General features: G+C 42.5%; 1 protein-coding gene and 1 long non-coding RNA gene across 2 annotated transcripts in view; one reads left to right on the top strand and one right to left on the bottom strand.

The window, feature by feature from the left end:
• Nucleotides 1-985: 985 nt before the first annotated feature.
• Nucleotides 986-22,455, bottom strand: LOC121101053. Its single transcript, XR_005833020.1, has 4 exons — nt 21,627-22,455; nt 11,315-11,446; nt 6,407-6,469; nt 986-1,070 (listed from the first exon to the last, which is right to left on the bottom strand). It is a non-coding gene; the product is annotated as an uncharacterized LOC121101053 (long non-coding RNA).
• Nucleotides 22,456-22,566: 111 nt separating this feature from the next.
• ACTR1B (actin related protein 1B) overlaps nt 22,567-23,106 on the top strand; it is a 10,574-nt gene continuing 10,034 nt past the window's right edge. Inside the window, exon 1 of the mRNA XM_040623554.1 lies at nt 22,567-22,726. Coding sequence (XP_040479488.1) covers nt 22,679-22,726 — 48 coding nt within the window. The 5' untranslated portion in view covers nt 22,567-22,678. The remainder of the gene's footprint in view (nt 22,727-23,106) is intronic.

Genomic DNA, 23,106 nt, shown 5'->3' with positions numbered 1-23,106 from the left:
AGCCTGCATGGTGGATGCCAAATGATTTCCGGTATGACTGCTTTGATTCAACATATGCACAGTTCTCTAGAGATGAAACACTGGGGAATCATTAGGAATAGATACACTCAGTCATTCAAGCACTTTGTCAAAAATGTGTTCTTCCTATTGTGTCAGCCAAGAGAACATAATAAAAACATTGTGCAGGGTACACCATCATCATTACACAGTAACATATTCACTTTAATCAGTGGTTTATAAAATGCAATGGGAGAACCATTGGATATAAAAATGGTTTGCTAATAGTTTTATAATTTCAACATAGCATACATGCCTGGATTATCCTGATAAATAATTACTCAGTCTAAATATTTTCCTAATGCACACCTGTCCACCTTAAAGTGTTTCTCTGTCACTTGTGTGATTGACACTAATGTACATGTTTTCTGCATATGTGACCAGCTTCTTCCCCTCAGCTTTGGCATTTGAGCATCAGTCCAAAGGCAGAAATAGGCTCTGTCTCTCAGTGCAAATGTTTTCCAGAGGCTAGATTGTAGGGTGGGGAGATGATGGGGAGGGATGTGGGAAGGCTTTACTCTCCCAAGCCAGTGACCAGGGCACTCACGCACATTGAACTATAGAGTGCTGTTGAATAGAAAGTCATCACACTACTCGCAGCAAGTGTTACCAAGGACAGGGAGCACCACCTGCAAATCTGGTTCCTATCCTCTGAACAGCCTCCGGAGTGGGAGAACCTGCCTGACACATGAACTTCAGAGATCACCCTACAATACAGTGCTATTTGTACTTTAGACCACAGACTTCCATGTTGGTCAAAGGTTATACAGAGTATATCGGATAATTTTTTCCTCCACATCTCAGTTTGGTTTTGCCCCTACATACCTGGGTTAAGAATGCTAAAATGATAGGGTAATACAAACGATACAACACACAGGCCTTTATAAACACGTGCATTTATAATTTTAAAGACGTATACTTGCTTTCTTTCACTTCTCTCTTTGTAATTGACTTTCCTGCTGTTCTTATTTCATCCAATGGAACTTTGGAAAACACTTGCAGTAGAATTTCATCTCAAGTGAAGCAAAAAAGGCATGTTAATGTCAGCAGTCCATGATTAATATACCTAACTCTGTAAGTAGCAGAACTAGTCTATGAATTCAGTGAATAAATGAGACGAATGCAAAGTACATATAACATCATGCTCTAAAATGCCTTGTCTGGGGAAGGAGATTTTGGCCTATCTAAATCATTTCTGAAAAACTGAGATTTGGGGACACCAGGTGGCTCAGTCAGTTAAGCATCAGAGTCTTGATTTTGGCTCAGGTCATGATCTCGAAGTTGTGAGATCAAGCCTGCCATGGGGCTCTGTGCTGGTGGTGGAGCCTGCATAAGATTCTGTCTCTCCCTCTCCCTCTGTCCCTACCTCCTGTACACACACTCTTGCTCTAAATAAGAAAGTTAATTAATTAATTAATTAATTAATTCCCAATGGCATTTTTCACAGAAATAGAAAAACAATCCTAAAATTCATTTGGAACCACAGAAGACCCTGAATAGCTAAAGGAATCCTGAGAAAGGAACAAAGCTGGAGGCACCACACTTCCTGATTCCAAACTATACTACAAAGCTATTGCAATCACAGCATAAAAATTGCATGGCACAAAAACAGACACATAGACTAATGGAACAAAACTGAGAGCCCAGAAATAAACCTTGCATATACAGTCAACTCATATTTCACAAGAGAGCCAAGAATACTTAATGGGGAAAAGATAGTCTCTTTAATAAATGGTATTGAGAAAACTGAATAACCACATGCAGAAGAATGAAAATGGACCACCATCACAAAAAATGACTCAAAATGGATTAATGACTTAATAACTGAAACCACAAAACTCCTAGAAGAAATCATAAAAGTTCCTTGACATTGGTCTTTTTTTTTTTTTAACACAATTTAAGGGGAGCCTGGGTGGCTCAGTTGGTTGAGTATCCGACTCTTGATTTCAACTCATGTCATGATCTTGGGGTCGTGAGATTGAGCCCCATGTCGGGCTCTGCACTCAGTGCGGAGTCTGCTTGAGATTCTCTCTCTTCTCCCTCTGCCCCTCCCCCCACTCCTGTGCTTGCTCTCTCCCTCCCTCTCTCTCTCAAATAAATAAATAAATAAATAAATAAATATATACACATATATAAAATCTTTTAAAATCAATAAATACATATATTCAATTTAATTAACATATACTGTTGTTATTGGTTTCAGAGGTAGAATCTAGTGATTCGTCAGTTGCATACAACACACCTAGTGCTCATTACTTCAAATGCCCTCCTTAATGCCCAACACCCAATTACCCCATCCCCCTCCATCAACACTCAGTTTGTTTCCTATAGTTCTTGGCAACAATTTTTTGGATATCATATCAAAAGCACAGGAAACAAAAGCAGGGGCACCTGGGTGGTGCAGTCGTTAAGTGTCTGCCTTCAGCTCAGGGCGTGATCCCAGCATTCTGGGATCGAGCCCCACATCAGGCTCCTCTGCTGGGAGCCTGTTTCTTCCTCTCCCACTCCCCCTGCTTGTGTTCCTTCTCTCGCTGGCTGTCTCTCTCTGTCAAATAAATAAATAAAATCTTAAAAAAAAAAGGAAACAAAAGCAAAAATAAACAAGTGGACTTCATCAAACTACAAAGCTTTTTTTGTACAGCAAAAGAAACAATTGACAAAATGAAAAGCAACCTACAGAATGGAAAAAATGTTTGCAAATCATATATCTGATAAGGAGTTAATAACAAAAATACATAAAGAACTCATACAACTCAATAGCAAAACAAACAAACAATATGACTTTAAAATGGGCAGAGGAATTAGTCATTATTCCAGAGAAGACATAAAAATGGCCAACAGATACTTGAAATGGTGTCAACATCACTTATCATCAGGGAAATGCAAATCAAAACCACATTCTTACCCCTGTGAGAATGGCTATCATCAAAAAGACAAGAACTAAGTGTTCATGAGGATGTGGAGGAAAGGGAACCCTTATGCACTGTTGGTGGGAATGTAAATTGTTACGGGTTCCAAGGGAACAGAATGGAAGTTCCTCAAAAAAATTAAAAACAGAACTACCATATGATCCAGCATCCCACCTGTGGGTATATATCCAAAGGAAATGCACCCAGGATCTCAAGGAGATTATCTACATTCCTAAGTTCACTGCGGCATTAGTCACAATAGCCAAGATGTAGAAACAATCTAAGTGTCCATCAATGAACAAATGGGAAAAAAAGTCATGATATATATTACATAATAGTACATAATACATTACATAATATATTCAGCCATGAGAAAGAAGGAAATTCTATCTTTTGCAACAACATAAATGGACCTTGAGGGCATTATGTTAAATAAAATAAGTCAGAGAAACACAAATACTGCACGATCTTACTTCTATGTAGAATCTAGAAAAGCTGAACTCATGGAAACAGAAAGTAGAATTGTGATTGCCAGTGGTCAGGGGTGGGGGAAATGGGGAGATACTGATCAAAAGTTACAAAGTTCCAGTTATAAGATGAATACGTTCTGGGGATACAAGGTACAACATTGTGATTATACTTAATGATACTGTATTATATACTTGAAGGTTGCTAAGAGAGTAGATCTTAAATGTTCTTAGCATAAAGGAAAAATAATTACGGGATGTAATGGAGGAAATCAGGTAACACTATGGTGTTCTTCATTTTGCATTACATATGTGTATCAAATCACCATGTTTACACCTTAAACTTACACAGTGTTATATGTCAACTGTGTCTCAATAAATGTGGGGAGGGGTACATAAGGTGGTATCACCGTGAATCATATAGCACTGTTTGGGGGTAAAATGTGGTCCAACTTCAAAATAACAGGACCAACATAAACATTTGGAACCCAAATTGTACAAGAAACTCTGTATAATGGTTTACATACATCATCAGCGCTGAATGGTTAATTATTTTCAAGAAGACAGAAACAAAGCAGACTGAGACCCACTGCCTGGTCTGCATCCCTGAGCCATCCAGACACGTGGGAGAGGCAGAAGTACACACAGACACAAACAAACACATTGACACAGCTGCACAGAGCAATCTGGCAAGCGACAGGAGCAGACAGAAGAGGAATACCAACTCTGTCCAAGAAGGCAAGAAGGCAGGCAGTAGGCTGAGCAGACTAAGAAGAAAGAGTGGGTCCTGCCAGGTAAGGCTGAGTTCTGAATTCGGTTGACCATGATATTTACTGAGACCTCAAAGGTCACTCCTGTATGTAGATGTCAAGTGTCCCACTCCCTTCACCTACACTCTGGTGCTTACGGTGATCTCAGTAGCCCTGATGGGTCAGTACGTGACATTCAGGAAGCCTGGGACTAGCTCCTTGGGGACACTAACTCAATGAGCTGCAAGCATCATGAAGTCTTTGAGGTAGTTCTGGAAGGGTTGCAGACCAGTGACAGCCCCCCTGAGAACCCATATGACATTCCCTGTAACTCAGAGAAGAACCAGGAGTGACGGAGGGGTTGACCCAGAGAATTCTATGTCACATCAGGACTGCCAGGAAACGACAAACCCAAAGGGCAAAGCTATCCTCAGAGAGTTTTAAAATTCATTTTCAAATGGTATATATGAAAACCGTACCTACAAAAATTGGGTGGAGGCTGGGGGAGGGGAGAAGACTCAGCACTTACAGTTAACAGATTCTACAAGTCCAGAAAACTCTCCCTTTATAAAACTGTTAGTACTTTTTCATATATTTTTTGAAACATATTAATTTCTTTTATTTATATTTTATTTTTAAAGATTTTATCTATTTATTTAGAGAGAGAAAGAGAGCATGAGTGGGGACAGGGAGAGAGAGAATCTCAAGCAGACTCCCCACAGACCATGGAGCCTGACGTGGGGCTCGATCCCATGACCCTGAGATCATGACCTGAGCCAAAACCAAGAGTTGGACACTTAACTGACAGAACCACCCAGGCACCCCTCCTTCCTTTTTAAAGACAGTGTCTACCTGTCCCTGGAGGACAGCAGTTTCATTTTCCCCCTCTAGGTTTACTTTGGTAAGCCACAGAAAATAATCACAAATTCCACTCATATGGTATTTACTCTGAGTCCTTTTTCAAGGGCTGTTGTTACGCTGGTGGCTGGTCTACTCACTTGATAAAATAAGTGCTTATGATAGCAATGCCAAAAAATCAGCTACCAGAATTACAAGTGAAATGATGAGTTCTCAATACCAGCCCCGTAAATTCCTGAGTTGTTGTTGCTCAGAGAGAACCTGGAAATTTATTGGTGGCCCACCAATGCCAAGGCCAACACTGACATGGTGCTGGGCAGGTCAGTAGGCCTTTGGGGGATGATCCGATCCTCCCAAACCCCAAACCAGACACCCATCTTCACATTCACTCACTCTCCTTCCACACAGGTCAGGAGCCTGGAGATTCAGAGACACAGGGCCCCTGCAAGAAGGACAAAAGTCTTCTGATTCCTGGATAAGAACTCCTGGAAGCACAGTAATGGGGCTGCAAGAGCGATCTGATTCCCTTCACTTATTCAATCACGGTAACCTACCCATCATTCAATCAGCCAGACACTCGGTGCAGAGCTGCTGGAGCCTCTTTAATAGCACATGTGGAGGAAGGGCCAACCCAGAATTCCTGACATGGGGCAGCTCCTGGAAAAAAGGTGCATGCCCCGTGTAGAGAGATGTCCCCTTCCGAGCAGAATTGGCAGGCATAGCTCTGTGATCAGAACATCCAACAGGTCCTAACCTGGAGGGAAGCATCAGTGCTCTCACTCCTGAGAGCTCTTTCTCAGACCAGATGTAGCTCTCAGTGTCTGCTCCTGACCCACACTCACCACCAGAGAGGAGAGATTTCTCTGGGCAAAAAGTCCCAGGGCAGAATCATCCCACACCAAGGAATCTGATCACTGGGGTAGAGGAGGAAAGGGAGGAGGATCTGTCTGTCTCCTTTTAACAATCTCCCCAGGGGATTCTCATGCTCAGCTAGGGCTGAGGAACTGGGGAGAAGATCTGTCTCAGCCTCAGGGCCTCACCATCCTCCTGCTGCAGAAATCTCCTGGACACCTTGTCAGGCAGAGGTGATGCAGCTGGTCTAAGGTGGGGTCTGACTCAGCACTTACAATAATCCCACATGGTGGCCCTGCTCTGCTGCATGGACCCCTCTCTGAGGAGCAGAATCCTTTCCAAGCGTTTCTCTTCTATACTTTGCCTAATTTCCTGGGACTCTGACACTTTAAAGAACTGGTTGTAGTCTCAAGCCCAGTACTTTCCCTCCCATCAAAGCATCGGGTTATCTGAGAGACAAGCCTGAAAAAGTGTGAGACTCTGCGCGGTAGCTTCACATGAGGGAGGTACTTACCAAATATTTTAGCCAAACCTTCATCCAAATTTTTTGAACTTGATGAAAATTCAGTATTTGAACCTGTGGGGAAAATAAACCTTGGCTGAGATTAAATCATTCATTAGATCTGCATGAAATCTTTTTAAATCAATACTTTTTTGCATGGTGTTTTGAGAGAAGCATCACGCGCTTCGCCTGTTCTAGGAGAAGGAGCACCAGACTTGGGTTCTAGTCCACCTTTTGAGAGCCTTGTGATCTGGGCAGTAAAGTTCTGAGGGATCTGGTTTTCCCATCTGAGACTGATGGGAAAGGTACAAACCACAAGAGGCCCGTGAGGAGAGGCTGACGTGAAATTTGCTGATGTCATCTGTGGACAGAAACGTGCTCTCCCCTTATCACACCCCGATGTTAGTATCTACCATGACCTACAAGAAGGGGCACTGGATCCACGCATGGTTATGCTCAGTGTTGGAGGGGAGCAAAGAGAGATGGACACTCATCTCGGTGCCTTCTCAACACTCCCCTCCATAGGAAATGATGCCAACGAGCCATGACTTTGACCGTCTTGGAAATGGAATGCCTTCTTGTTTTGGAGCACAGGGAACAATACTGCTGCATACCCTGTGCTCATCCACACTAGGGTCTATGTTGGGAGGGGGCTCAGAGGGTCTCAGGCCACCCCTACCTGACCTGTTTGATAAGCACAACGAATTCCTAATGTTGTCACTGACGAATAAAAAAATGAAGGCATAAATGGAAAAGCACTGGGTCAACGGTCTCCCCTAGGATGCCATGGACTGATTTCAAGCCTTCTGCTGACACTCATGTGGCCGCATCAAGGATATGCATTAACTGTGCTAAAAAACTGTAGTGACTCGTGGAATTTGGAACTATATTTCAGGCTTTTCTTTATGGATGTTTTAATGTCTTGATTCTAGGTCAAGGCCAGCCCTTTCTCCGGCCCCAGGGAAGTGGGCAAACCACCAAGGAAGAGAAACCTATCCCCTAATGAAGAGTTGTTAGGGCCATAGCACCCACCAGCTGAGTGCCACAGCATTCATAAAGTATGGGCAAGAATCTGAACTTACAACCAGTGGCAATGGTGATTCTCACCTGGTTTCCTGACAGAGAATCTGCATAGCCATTGGTAATGTGTGCTCATGGCAGCTTTCAACTCTACAGGAAAACTGGTAATCAGGTAGTTAATAGGACACAGACAATGCTTCCAGGTCTGACGGCTTTTTGGTAAATGAAAGAAATAAAAAGTTCTCTTTTGCTGAGATATTAGTGAATCACTAAGAATCAATACAATGGAAGTAGAAGTAAGCAGTTGCAGTAAAACATTTGTTGACAAAAACGCTTTGGCTTTTAAAGTGCCCTGACGAAGAGTAGTCACGTTCTCCCCTTTTCCTGATGTCACCCCTGATGGACAATCTGTATAATGTACCTCCTGTCCTTTTTGCTTTGCTCCACAGCCCCAGTATCTTTACACTGAGAGAATGTGCCAGAATGCTGTCAACCAATTAGTTTAGTAAATAGCAAAAGTGGTTCCAAATGCAGTAAAACCCTAAAAATAGAGTACGTAAATCTAATGTTCACAGTGAAAAATCTAGGTTCCTAAGATGTTCATAACAGCATGATTCAGATAGCTAAAAAGTGGAAACAACCCAAACGTCCACCAACTGATAAATGGTAGACAAACTGTGGCATATGCATACAAGGGAATATTGTTGGGCCACAGAAAGGACTGAGGTCCTGACACAGGCTACAGTGTGGCTGAACCACAAAACCTGTTACACGGAAGATCACACGTTGTATGAGTCCATATAGGAAATATCCAGAAGAGACAAATCAATAGAGCAGTCAGTAGAGTAGTGGTTGCCAAGGGCTGTGGGAAAGAGGGAATGGTGAGTGATAGCTAGTGAGTGTGATAGTACTTTATGGAGTGATGAAAATGTTCTAAAACTAAGCAGTGATGATTCACAACTCTGTGAATATATTAAAAACCACTGAATCATATACTTTAAAAGGGTGAATTTTATGTTATGTGAATTATATCTCAATAAAGCTGTTATTTAAGGGGCACCCGGGTGGCTCAGTCGGTTAAGCGTCTACCTTCAGCTCAGGTCATGATCCCAGGGTCCTGGGATCGAGCCCCACATCGGGCTCCTTGCTCAGAGGGGAGCCTGCTTCTCACTCTGCCTGCCGCTCTGCCTGCTTGTACTCTCTCTCTTTCAATCTCTGTCAAATAAATAAATAAAATCTTTTTTTAAAAAAGCTGTTATTTAAAATGTGTGTGTATGAGGGGATAGATGAAACAAGGTTGGCCTAATTAGTGCACAGAGGTTCATACTACTCTTTCTATTTTTGTGCATGTTTAAAAAATTTTATAACAAAAAGCTCAGTGTGCCTGTGGGTTACCCTCCCACAGAGGTCTTTGGAGAAAGTTTCAGTCAGGAAAAATGTTAAAGTTACCCGCTTCTGAGCAAGAAGTCCCTATGGTAGATTCAGGGAGGTAAGGAAGGTAGAGGTGGGGAGAAATCTGTGTTGACCATTCCAGAACCTGTGGGAGGAGAATACCACCTCCTGCCTGATTTAGGTTCACACCGAGTCTCGTACTTGGGTATCTGCCACACTATACTTCTGACAGGACCTTTGAGAGGGCAGAGCTCTGTACCTTGCCAACAGTCCAGGAAGAGAACAAAGAAGAGGGTTTCTGCTCCTCTCTTCTTTGCCATAGTCTGTCTATCTCCTGAAATCCTTCAGCCGTAATAGCCTTGAGCTCCAGGATACTGCGGAACCAGGAGGTCTGTGAAGTCACACCGGGAAACAAGGTGGGGGGCAGTTCTACAGGGGGAAGGGGTCAGGGCCTGGTGTCTGTGGACAGGGACAAGAAGGGGACACTGCCCACCCTGAGGAAATAGGCTTTCCACTCACTCCCTTTGGCTCTGCGGTGCCTTCCTCCATCCTGTGTGCACTGCAGCCTGAAGATGGTAGGATATTAACCAGGATACTTCAGTTGTGCGCGACAAAAAATCAACTATATCAGCTTAAGAGAGGGGCACCTGGCTCAGTCGGTGGAGCATGTGACTCTTGATCTTGGGGTTGTGAGTTTGAGCCCCATGCTGGATGTGGAGATTACTTAAAAATTATACACACACACACACACACACACACACACACACACACACCAGCTTAAGTGAATTGGAAGTAGCTAGGGTAGCCGGAAAAAATTTATGCTAAATCAACATATCGCATTAGGAAAGTATTGTTATATATTGTATTATATATGATGTCAACTCTGAAAATAAAAACAAAAGTATAAGTTGATGTTGTCACTTGTGTATCACTATCTCCCCTATTATGTTTTATACATATTAAACTATATTTAAAGGAAAAATCTTTATATTTTAAGACCTTTAACTGCACATTTTTTTCCTGCATTTTTACTTTGCACTGGATCCCACAAATTATGTAGCCAGCCCTGCCCTTTAGCTCCTAGGCTCATGCACTCTATGCAGTCTGGGACTGAAGAGATCGTCAGGGGACAAAAAGTTATATAGCAGAATTCTGAGGGACTCAGGCATATTACTTTGCTGGGACGGCCATAAAGAAGCACCACAAAATAAGGGGAGGGGTGTTTAAATAACAGAAATCCATTGTTTTATAGTTCTGGAGGCTAGAAGACCAAGAGCAAGGTGTCAGAAGGGTTGGTTCTTACTGAGGCCTCTCTTCTTGGCTTGAAAAGGGTTGTCTTCACCCTACATCCTCACATTATCTTTCCTCCATATGTCTCTGTGTCCAAATTTCCACTTCTTATAAGGATACAAGTCCTATGGGCTTGGGACCCGCCCTGAGAACTTCATTGTAACTAATCGCCTTTGTGATCGCCACATTTTGAGGTACTGGGGGTGAGGACATCAACATATAAATTTAGGAAGGGGGATAAGATTCAACCCATAACATCAGGTAATAGCAGCCCCATAAAACCTACTTCTCTAAAATAGCTTCGCAAAAACAAAAAACAGAACAACAAAGCAACATATAAAAAAACACAAGACTCACACCCTCTGCACAACCAAAAGACAGAAAATGGCCAACTTCAAATGACCAGTAAATAGAAAAACAAACACTAACTCCAGGCACTGACTCCCTCCCTTCTGCCACTTGCCTTTGTGGTGAGAAAACACAGCAGCCCAGGATGGTCTAAATCTCCTCCAGAAAGAGTACACCTACCCTAGGGGTGGAAATATCAAAAATGTGTCCTGGTAGATGGGAACAAATACCCAGAGATGGAAAAACATGACAGCAGAGATGGGTGAGGCTTCAATGGAGCAAAACCTTGGAAAGGGCTGAGAGTGGGCTAGGTGTGGGGCGGATATAGGGTCCACTGGGGGCCTTTTACCAGGAAGACTTCACACAATGCTGAGGGTCAGTAGAAACCAAGGCAACGGGAAACAGGCTGACTTCAAACTCAAGATGCACAACCACCGAACTCTCGATCCCCACTGCCCACTCCTGCTACTTTCCCCATCTCGGCAACAAGCCCGTCCTTCCGTGCACTCAGGCCAAAATCCAGGGTTCATCCTAGACTCCTCTCTTTCTCTCTCATGACATAGCCAGTCCACGAACAAATCCTCTGTTTGATTCTCCCACACATCCCCAAGTCTGGCCACCTTCCCCACCTCCACTGCCCCTATGGGGACTACACCAGCATCACCTTCATTTTACTGCTGATGAAATAAGAGGCCAGGTAAGTCCCCTTAACGTTCTTCAGGCCACTGCTGAATCCCAGTGAGTCCTATTTCCAGAATCTTCACCACCTCCTTTCCCATTTACCCCTTCCCTTCCCTTCCATCTGTTCACATCACCAAAGGAACAGAATGCAAGCTGCTTTGCAACCTAAGTGCACCCTATGGCGCTTACCTTTAAGTGATCATTAGACTTTTTCTGCCTCATTTCTCTTATTTCCAGGCAGATTTGTTGAGTAGGCATGAAGGGAAAACATCTATAATTATGCAGTCATCCAGGTCTAGAGCAGGAGTCAAAAATTTTTTTCTACAAAAAAGCCAAATAGAAAATATTTTAGGCTTCACAGACCACATATGTCTGTCACATATTACTCTTTGCTTGTTGTTGTTACCTTTTTTAAAAGATTTTTTATTTATTTCCTTGAGATAGAGAGAGAAAGAGCACAAGGGGGGGAGGGCAGGGAGGAGCAGAGGGAGAGGGAGACAGAGAAGCTGACTCCCCACTGAGCAGGAAGCCTGATGTGGGTGGGGCTCAATCCCAGGACCCCAAGATCATGACCTGAGCTGAAGGCAGACACTTAATCGACTGAGCCACCGAGGTGCCCCTATTTTTACCTTTTAATAATATAAAAACCACTGGAAAAAATCAACAAAACCAAAAACTGGTTCTTCGAGAAAATCAATAAAATAGATAAACCTCTAGCCAGACGGAGGAGGGAAAAAGACAGAAGACACGCATTACCAATATCAGGAATGAGAGAGTAACATTACTACAGATACTACAGATGTTAAAAGGAAAATGATGTTATATTATGAACAACTTTTTGCCAATAGAATCTACAAGTTAGATAAAAATGCACAGATTCCTTGAAAGATACAAACAGAACTTGCTCAAGAAAAAAAAAATAACCTAAATAGCTCTATAAAAAAAAGAAATTGCTTTTCTTTTTAAAAAAGAAAAAGCTCTATATTAAAGAAGCTGAATTTGTGGGTACAAACTTTCCCACAAAGAAAACTCAAAGCCCAGATGGCTTCACTGGTTAACTCTACCAATATTTAAGGAATACACATCATCAACTCTAACAAACTGTTCTGAAAAGTTCCAACTGAGGAAATACTTCCTAACTCATTCTATGAGACCAGCATTATCCTTTTTTTTTTTTTTAAGATTTTATTTATTTATTCGATAGAGATAGAGACAGCCAGCGAGAGAGGGAACACAAGCAGGGGGAGTGGGAGAGGAAGAAGCAGGCTCATAGCAGAGGAGCCTGATGTGGGACTCGATCCCATAACGCCGGGATCACGCCCTGAGCCGAAGGCAGACGCTTAACTGCTGTGCCACCCAGGCGCCCCGAGACCAGCATTATCCTGATACCAAACCAGACAAAGATATTTTAATAAAAGAAAACTATAGGCCAATAACTTTCATAAAAGATGCAAGAATTCTTTTTGTCTAAAGATTTTATTTATTTATTTATTTATTTATTTATTTATTTATTTAAGAGAGAGCACAAGCAGGGGAAGGAGTAGAGGAAGAGGGAGAAGCAGACTCCCCACTGAGCAGGGAGCCCAATGCAGGGCTCCATCCCAGGACCCTGGGATCATAACCTGAGCCAAAGGCAGATGCTTAACTGACTGAGCCACTCAGGTGCCCCGAAGATGTAAGAATTCTTAAAATTATAGCAAATTGAATCCAACAATTTTTTTTAAAGGCTAACATACCACAGCTAGGTGCGGTTTATTCCAGGAATGCAAGGCTGCTTGAGCATTCAAAAATAGATAACTGTAATTCATCACATTAATAGAAAAATCATATGATCATCACATTAGATGCAGAAAAAGCACGTGACAAAATCTAACATCCATTTAGGATAAAACTCCCATTGATGTAAAATAAAGGGAATTTTCTCAATTTGATAAAGGGCATCTATAAAAAATCTACAGTAACATATATTATAGCAAAATGCTTTCTCCCTAATCTCAGGATCAGTGCACAAACGTCATTCTCACCACTTTCATTCAACATTGTTCTAAAGGTCTACCCATGCAATACAGCAATAAAAAGAAATGAAATTCATATGAATCAGAAAAGGAGAAAAAGGGGCGCCTGGGTGGCTCAGTCAGTTAAGCATCAGACTCTTGATTTCAGCTCAGGTCATGATCTCAGGGTGGTGACATCGAGCCCCACATGGGGCTCCAGGCTGGGCGCGGAGCCTGCTTAATATTCTCTCTCTCCCTCTGCCCCTCCCCCTCTCTTAAAAATAAAAAAGGAAGAAGTAAAACTGTCTTTATTCTCAATTGATTTGATCATCTATGTAGAAAATTCTAAGAAATCCTAAGAAAAAATGAGTTTAGTAAGGTGGCAGGATACAAGGTCAATATTTAAAAATCAATTGTATTAACATAATGGAAAGACAAGCCACAGACTGGGAGAAGATATTTGCGAAACATATATGTAATAAAGGGTTTGTATCTAAAATATATGAAGAATTCTTGGGGCACCTGGATGTCTCAGTGGGTTAAGCAGCTGACTCTTGATCTCAGCTCAGGTCTTGATCTTGGGGTGGTGAGTTCAGGCCCCACCTTGGGCCCCACACTGGGCATGGAGCCTATTTAAAAAATAAATAAATAGGGGCATCTGGGTGACTCAGTCAGTTAGGCAGCCAACTCTGGATTTTGGCTGAGGTTGTGATCTCAGGGCCCTGGGACTGAGCCCCGCATTGGGCTCCGTACTCAGTGGGAAGTCTGCTTCAGGATTCTCTCCCTCCTTCTCTCTGCCCCTCACCCTGCTCACTCTCTCTCTCTAAAACAATAAATAAATACATCTTGTAAAAATAATTGATTAATTAACTAAAATATACACAGAATTCTTAAAACTCAAAAAAATAAAAATTAAAAATGGGCAAAAGATCTGAACAGACACCTCACCAAAGAAGGTATACAAGTAGCAAATAAGCATGTGAAAAGATGCTCAACATCATATGTCATCCGGGAACTGCAAATTAAAACAGGAATGAGATGCCATTATAGAGCTATTAAAACAGCTAAAGTCCAAAACACTGACAACAACAAATGCTGGTGAGGATGTGGAGCAATAGGAATTCTCACTCATTACTGGTGGGAACGTAAAATAGTACAGCCACTTTGGAATGAAGTTTGGTGGTTTCTTACAAAATAGCACAGGCTCACCATCCACCAATCACACTCCTAGGTATTTGCCCAAATGAGTTGAAATCACATTCACCCAAAAAGCTGCACATGAATGTTTACACCAGCTTTATTCATAATTGCCAAAAATTGAAAGCAACTAAAATATCCTTCAATAGATGAATGGATAAACTGTGGTACCTTGAAACAATGGACTATATTTAGCAATAAGAAGAAATGAGCTATCAAGCCACAGAAACACATAGAGGAAACTTAAACACCTAACACTTGGAGAAGCCAGTCTGAAAAGGCTACATGTTGTATGATTCCAACTATCTGACCTTCTGTAAAAGGCAAAACCAAAACACAATTGGGTTGTCAGGGATTAAGGAGGAGGGAGGAATGAATAGGTGGAGCATAGGTGACTTTTTTGGGCCATAAAACTATTCTGTATGATACTGTAATGGTGATTACATGACATTATGTATTTATCAAAACCCATAGAATGTACAACACAAAGAGTGAACCCTAGTATAAACTACAGACCTTAGTTAATAATAACGTATCAATATTGGCTTATAAATTATAACACATGTACCACACTAAAGCAAGTTGTTAATAATAGGGGAAGGGGCACCTGGATGGCTCATTTGGTTAAGTGTTCATCTAGTGGTTTTGGTTCAAGTCATGATCTCATGGCTCATGGGGCTGAGCCTCAAGTTGAGTCAGTCTCCCCACTTAGCAGGAAGTCTGCTAGAAAATTCTCTCCATCTGCCCCTCCCCCGACTCACACATGGGCACGTGTGATCTTTCTCTCTCTCTCAAATAAATAAAATAAATATTAAAAAAAATAATAGGGGAAAGAGGGTAAGGGGTGGAGGTATATAGGAACTGTTACTTTCTGCATCATTTTTCTGTAAACCTAAAATTGCTCTAAAAATTAAAATCTTTTTAAAATCAGTTGTATTTCCATCTACTGACATTAAACAATTAGAAATGGAAATTTTTAAAATACTATTGATAATAGTGTCAAAAATATAAAATATTTAGGGGCGCCTGGGTGGCATAGTCGTTAAGCATCTGCCTTCGGCTCAAGGCGTGTCTAAACACCAAAAACTTCTTAAAATAACAAATAATATCAAAAAACAACAAAAAAATAGAAATAAAAAAATTAAAAATTAATTAATTAAATTTAAAAAACTACGAAGCATTGGTGAGGATGTGGAAAAATAGGAATACTTGTGCAAACTGGTGCGGCCACTGTGGAAAACAGTACAGAAGTTCCTCAGAAAGTTAAAAATAGAACTACCCTATTATCCAGGAATCACACTACTGGGTATTTACCCCCAAAATACAAAAACACTAATTCAAAGGGATAGATGCGCCCCTGTGTTTACTGCAGAATTATTTACAATAGCCAAATTATGGAAGCAGGCCAACTGTCCATCAACAGATGAATGGATAAAGATGTGATAGGTAGGTAGATAGATAGACAGATAGATAGATATGCCATAAGAAAAGAATGAAATCTTGCCATTTGCAACAACATGGATGGAGTGAGACTCTAATGCTAAGGGAAATAAGCCCGTCAGAGAAAGACAAATACCATATGATTTCACTCATATGTGGAATTTAAGAAACAACAACAAAAAAAATGAGCAAAGTTTAAAAAGAGAGAGAGGGAGAAACCAAGAATCAGACTCTTAACCATAGAGAACAAACTGATGGTTACCAGACAAGAGGTGGGTGGGGGATGGGTGAAATAGGTGATGGGGATTAAAGAGTATGCTTTATCAAATATTAATAATAGTAATAACAGAAAATTTAAGAGACCTAACACAGAGAGAAACATACTATGCTTATGGATCAGAAGACATTATGTTGGGGCGCCTGGGTGGCTCAGTCGGTAAGCGTCTGCCTTCAGCTCAGTTTGTGATCTCGGAGTCGTGGCTCTAGCCCCATGGCAGACTCCCAGCTCAGTGGGGTCTGCTTCTCCCTCTCCCTCTCCCTCTCCCTCTGCCCTTACCTCTGTCTCTCGCCCTACTCATGCTCTCTCTCTCAAATAAATAAATAAAATCTTATAAAGAAGAAGAAGAAGACATTATCTTGTTAAGATATCAATTCCCCTCAAAGTGATTGATAGATTTAATGCAAAACCAATCAAAATTCCAGCAGGCTTCCTTGTAGAAATGGAAGAGCTGATCCTAAAATTGTATGGAAATCAAATGACCTGTCGAATTTCAAGTGGTTCAAAACGACAAAGAAGAACAAAGAAGGACTTACATGACCTAATTTCAAGATGTATACAACTAAAAAAAAAAAAAGTATAAAGCTATAGTAAACAAGAACATGTGGTATTGGCCTATAGATCAATGGAACAAGATAGAAGGTCCAGAAATAAATTCACATATATAAGGTCAATTGATTAATAACAAAGATGCAGATGAGGCAATTCAATGGACAAAATATATTCTTTTTTTTTAAGATTTTATTTATTTATGTGACAGAGAGACAGCCAGCTAGAGAGGGAACACAGCAGGGGGAGTGAGAGAGGAAGAAGCAGGTTCCCAGCGGAGGAGCCTGATGTGGGACTCGATCCCGGAACGCCGGGATCACGCCCTGAGCCAAAGGCAGACGCTTAATAACTGTGCTACCCAGGCGCCCTGGACAAAATATATTGTTTTCAACAAATAATATTGAAAAATTTGATAGCAATAGGCAAAAAATATGAACCTCAACACTTGCCTCATACCATGTACAAAAATTAACTCAAAATGAAGCATAGACCTAAATGTAAAAGCTAAAACTATAGAACTTCTAGAATAAAATATAAGAGAAATTCTTACTGACTTTAGATTTGGACTTCATCAAAACAAAAAAATATTTGTTCTTCAAAAGACACGGTTACAAAAATAAAAAAGACAAGCTAAACATTGGGAAACAATATCTGCAAAACATGTATCTGCAAAGGACTTGTATTTAGAGTACATAAAGAACACAACTTAATAATAAATAGACAACCAGGGCGCCTGGGTGGCTCAAGTCAGTTAAGCGTCTGCCTTCAGCTCAGGTTATTATCATGGGGTCTTGCGATGGAGCCCCGCATCAGGCTCCCTGTTCTGTGGGAGCCTGCTTCTGCCCCTCCCCTCCACTTGTGCTCTCTCTCATGCTCTCTCTCTCAAATAAATAAAATCTTTTTTAAAATAATAATAATAAATAGATAACCAATTTAAAAATGGGATTGAGAGTTGAAGACACTTCACTGAAGAAGACACATGGATGACAAATGAGCAAGTAAAAAGATGTTCAAGGGACACTTAGGTGGCTCAGTCAGTTAAGCGTCTTCCTTCAGCTCGGATCATGATCCCAGGGTCCTGGGATCAAGTCCTGCATCAGGCTCCTTGCTCAGAGGGGAGCCTGCTTCTCCCTCTGGCTGCTGCTCCCCCTGCTTCTGCTCTCTCTCTCTCTCCCCCTCTCTGTCAAATAAATAAAATAAAATCTTTGAAAAAATAAAATTACTAAACAATTAAAAGTAACAAACATGATGCATGCAATAACACGAAGCAATCTCGAAATACATATGCTGAGTGAAAGAGTCGGACAACCAAAGAAATACTTAGAGATGAGTCCATTTATGTAGCCCATTTACATACAATTTAAAATCCCACTATATTACAACTGATTCTATATATTTAAATATATGAATACAGTATTATGCATAACCGTGTAATCATATACGATAGACAATTCTAGAAAATGACAACTAATCTACAGTACAGAAAGTTCTGGCTAGTGCTTGTCTAAGGATAAAGGGGAGGAAGGGGGAGGAAAGGAAAGGATTACCAAGGTGCATGACGAACTGCAAGGCAATGGATATCTTCATTCCTAATTGGGGAAAATGGTTTCATGGTGTATTCATATGTCAAAACTCACCAAATTGTACTCTTTATATATATGCAGTTTACTGTATGTCATTTATATCTCACAGAGTGTAAGAAGATGAAAGGTGACCCTGTTTTCACCTCTGAGATATACCAAAACGAAACAGAATGATAGGGGGATTCTGATTTGAAGATGGCAAATTACACCCCGGCATCTGACTCTTCAGTTCACCCCAATCTTCCACCCTAGGTTCCCAAGGAAATAATAAGATAAGAGCTTAAAAGGAAATCCAACAGAAATCAAAGGGGAAGCACTCAGGCTACAGCAAGACAATTTTCAGAGTTAATTTAGTTGACAGTATTTTCTTAATAGTTTTGTTTGATCACTGATTTCTTCTCAAATCATTAGTGGCCATAGCTGGGTATCTGTCATAGAAAGGATGAGGAGGTGGCATCAGCCATAGCATTCCATCCCGTCTGTCTGTCTCTTGGAGAAGTCCCCAAAGACCCTATCCAATGGTTCCTCCATGCATCCAAAGAACTGACCTGCATTGGTAACTTTTGTCTTTATTAGTAATGTGGGTATAGGGAACAGTTACTGAAATTCAGAAGATCAAAGAACTCTAAGTGCTAGGGAGACATCCAGGTAAGAAATGGGGGAGATGCTGAGAGGAGCTAGAAGGAGCAAGGAGGGAGTGGCTGGCCCTGTGGGTTTGGGGGATTCTCTTACCCTATCATTCTCTCCTGCCCCTCGTTTTTTGTTCTTTTTGTTCCTTTCTCCCACCAAAGTAAGGTTTCTGAGCTCTTCCTCTTAATGGTTATCTCAGAGGATAATTGATGAGCCTGCCCTCCTGCCTCTGTAGCTGGGTTCACTGTATAGCCTTCAATGACATGTACTCTGGGGGCCCTTTACAGCCACTCCTCCCCCAGCACTGTTGCCCCTGCTGACCAGGGCTCACGGAGTTTCTTTGCAAGCAGAACCCTAGCACGTCTTTCATAAATGCTTGACTATTTGTCATGCAGATACTTTTTCACTTCAGTTTTTTATTTCATTTAAAAAGTAATATATCTTAAAGGCAGACATATAGACCAACGGACTAGAATAGACAGCCTAGAAATAACCCTTCACATATATGGTCAAATGATTTTTGACAAAGGTGCCAAAACCGTTCAATAGGGAAAGGACAGTCTTTTCAACAAATGGTGCTGGGGAAACTGGATATCCACATGCAAAAGAATGAAGTTGGACCCTTACCCAACACATATACAAAAAAAACTCAAAATGGGTCAAAGACCTAAATATAAGAACTAAAACTATAAAATCCTTAAAATAAAACAGGGCAAGAGATGTCTGGGTAGCTCAGTCAGTTAAGTGTCTGCCTTTGGCTCAGGTCATAATCTAAGAGTCTTGGGATCCAGCCCTCTGTGGGGCTCCCCTCAACAGGGAGTCTTCTTGTCCCTCTCCCTCTGCCCCTCCCCCAGCTCTTGAGCACTCAAGCGTGCACGCTTTCTCTCTCTCTAATAAATACTCTTTTTAAAAAAAAATTTTTTTAAAGATTTTATTTATTTATTCGACAGAGATAGAAACAGCCAGCGAGAGAGGGAACACAAGCAGGGGGAGTGGGAGAGGAAGAAGCAGGCTCATAGCGGAAGAGCCTGATGTGGGGCTCGATCCCATAACGCCAGGATCACGCCCTGAGCCGAAGGCAGACGCTTAACCGCTGTGCCACCCAGGCGCCCCCTAAAAATTTTTCAAAAAATAAAACAGGACAAAAACTTCAGGACATTGGATTTGGTGATGATTTCTGAGATATGAAACCAAAGACACAGACAACAACAACAACAAATAGACAAATAAGGCTTCCTGAAAACACACACACACAAAAAAAAAAGTACATCAGAAGACACTATTAATAGAGTAAAAAGGCAATCCACAGAATGGGAGAAAGTATTTGCAAATATCTGCTAAAGGATTAATATCCAGAATGTGTAGAGAGCTCCTAGAACTCAACAACAAATAATTGATTCAGAAATGGACAAAAGATCTGAATAGACAATGCTCCAAAGAAGATATACAAATGGCCAATAAGCACACAAAAAGATGCTCAACAGCACAAATCATCAGAGCAATGCAAACCAAAACTATGATGAGATACCACCTTATACCCATTATGTCGGCTACTAAAAACAAACAAAACCAAAACCAGAAAATAACAAGTGTTGATGAGAACGTGGAGAAACTGGAACCCTCCTGCACTGTTGTTAGGAATGTAAAATGGTGCAGCTGCCATGGAAAACAGCATGACTGTTCCTCAAAAAATTAAAAATAGAATTACCATATGATCTAGCAACCCCATATGTGGCTAGATATGCCAAAGAATTGAAAGCAGCGTTTCAAAGAGGCATTTAGACACCTGTGTTCATAGCAGCGTTATTCCCAATAGCTAAGATGAGGAAGCAACCCAAGGCCCATCAAGAAATGAATGAATAGGGGCGTCTGGGTGGCACAGCGGTTAAGCGTCTGCCTTTGGCTCAGGGCGTGATCCCGGCGTTATGGGATCGAGCCCCACATCAGGCTCCTCTGCTGGGAGCCTGCTTCTTCCTCTCCCACTCCCCCTGCTTGTGTTCCCTCTCTCGCTGGCTGTCTCTATCTCTGTCGAATAAATAAATTAAAAAATCTTTAAAAAAAAAAAAAGAAATGAATGAATGAATAAGCAAAATGTGGTAGATTCATACAATAGAATGTTATTCAGCCTTAAAAAGAAAGGAAACCCTGTCACACACTCCAACATGGATGAACCTTGAGGGCATGCTGCATAGAATAAGCTAGTCACAAAATGGTAACTATTTCATGTATTCCACTTATACGAAAGGTATCTAAATGCACAGAAACAAAGTAGAACAGTGGTTCCCCTGGCCTGAGGGGAGAGGGAATGGAGAGTTATTGTTTAATGAGTACAAAGGTGCAGTTTTACAAGATGGAAAGAGTTCTGGAGATGGAGGATAGCACCGGTTGCACACAGTTACGAATGTGTTTAATGCCACTCAACTGTACACTTAAAAATGGTTTAGATGGTAAATTTTATGTCGTGTGTATTCTTCCACAATAAAAAAAATGGAGGGAAAATAATATATACATGAACAAGTTCAAAACAACTAAATACCCAAAAAATGTTTATATTGTAAAAAAAGAATTCTCCCTTCATTCACCCACATTCACCAATGGTCCGTTTCCCATATGAGCCCTGAAGTTGCCTTATATATATACTCTTTGGAGACTCTCACACATGCAACATTCTGTGTCTGGCTTTCTTTGCTTTGACTTAGCCCTGTGTCCTGATGTGTTTCATATGAGATTATATAAAATTTCATTATGTTTAATGGTTGCACACTGGCCCATTTTATGAATGCATACTTACAATTCCACTTGCATAAAGTTCCCAAATGGGCAAAACTAACCTTTGGTGTTAAAATTCAGGAAAGCAGTCACCTCAGAGGAGGAGCCGGGCAGCGACTGAGAGGAGCGGGTAGCTTCTGGGGTGCTGGTCACGCTCTGTTCCTCAAACCCACTTACGGTTACACAAATGTGCCCATATTGTAATAATTCATTGATACGTGATTTCTGCACTTTTCTGTATTATGTGGTGCTTCACTTTGACCAAATTTAATCTCACAGTTTAGTGGGAAAGGAGTAAGGAGAAGCAAATAACTACGGCTCAGTTTGGTAAATGAATTTAGGACTCGAGCCCTTGCACTGTGGCGGCCGCAAACCCCAGCTGTTGCTAGCTGGATAGCCCCGGGCTAGTCCCAGAGTTGTGAGGCCCCTCGGTTCCCACATCTGCAAAATGGCAATAAGAATACAGCTACCTGATAGTTATTGCAAGGATTTAATATAATCTATGTAGACTGGGTGGAAGTACTCCGCAAACACATAGCAGGTGTTCGATTAACGCCAGCTACCAAGTTACCCCAGAATTGTAATTTTCATACGGAAAAGGATTCTCCCCAGGGCTCGGTAAAGAAATGCTTTGGGTAAACACCCAGCGCCGGCCTCCTAGAGGACTACGTGCTCACGAAATAGCGTGGTCGCAGACACTGCCGCTCGGGAACGAAGTCTTCCCGGACAGGTAACTCTCAGACACCCCCTTGTCTCTGCCCAAGTCCCCTTTAAGAGCTGAGCCATGACGTCACCCTCCCTACACGGCGCAGCCTATCTTGGAAGCGCCCCGGCAGTACTTCCGGGAGGCCTCAATTGGCTGGTCAGCTCCCAGAGGCCCCGCCCCTTTGCCTGCAGCAGGCCCGGGGCGCCCGCCGTCAATCCGCACAAGTGGGAGCGGTGATTGGCCGGGGTTGCGGGGCGCCCTCCAGCAAGCCCCGCGGAGGCTGGCGTAGGCTGCGCGCGCGGGATGGGAGGGGCGCGGCACAGTATCTAGAGCCGCGGCGGTCCAGGTCTGCGCGCCCGCCGGTCCCTCTTGCAGCCCCCCGCTGGGAGGGGCCGGCCCGGGCGGGCCATGGAGTCCTACGACATTATCGCCAACCAGCCCGTGGTCATCGACAACGTGAGGCCCGACAGTCGGGGGGGAGGACGGGCGCCCTGCCCCGGGGGCGCACGCGGCGGCGTCGGGAGGGACCCCAGCCCGTCTCGACTAGTCCTCCTTGCACTGCCCGCCCGCCACGTCCGCCAATGGCTCTCCTGCTCACCTGGCTTTGTAGCCCGGGCCTTGGGGTGTGCCCCTCCACCGGTGCAGCGGAGCTCCCGCCCGTACCCTCTCCGAGCCCGGCGGGGAGGTACTGGAGAGGCAGGAGACCCATCTGCCTGGCGGCACTTGATCAGCATCGGGAGTGCTGGAGTGACAGCCTAACGGCCCAGCCATGCGCCTGTGTGTCAGGCCTGGGGTCGCACTCTGGACCCTTCTTGGCTGGGGGGGGGGGGGGGGGG

This window comes from Ursus maritimus, unplaced genomic scaffold (genome assembly GCF_017311325.1).
Source record: "Ursus maritimus isolate PB19 unplaced genomic scaffold, ASM1731132v1 scaffold_6, whole genome shotgun sequence".
Classification (NCBI taxonomy): Eukaryota; Metazoa; Chordata; class Mammalia; order Carnivora; family Ursidae; genus Ursus; species Ursus maritimus.
This window is presented reverse-complemented; position numbering and strand designations above follow the sequence as displayed.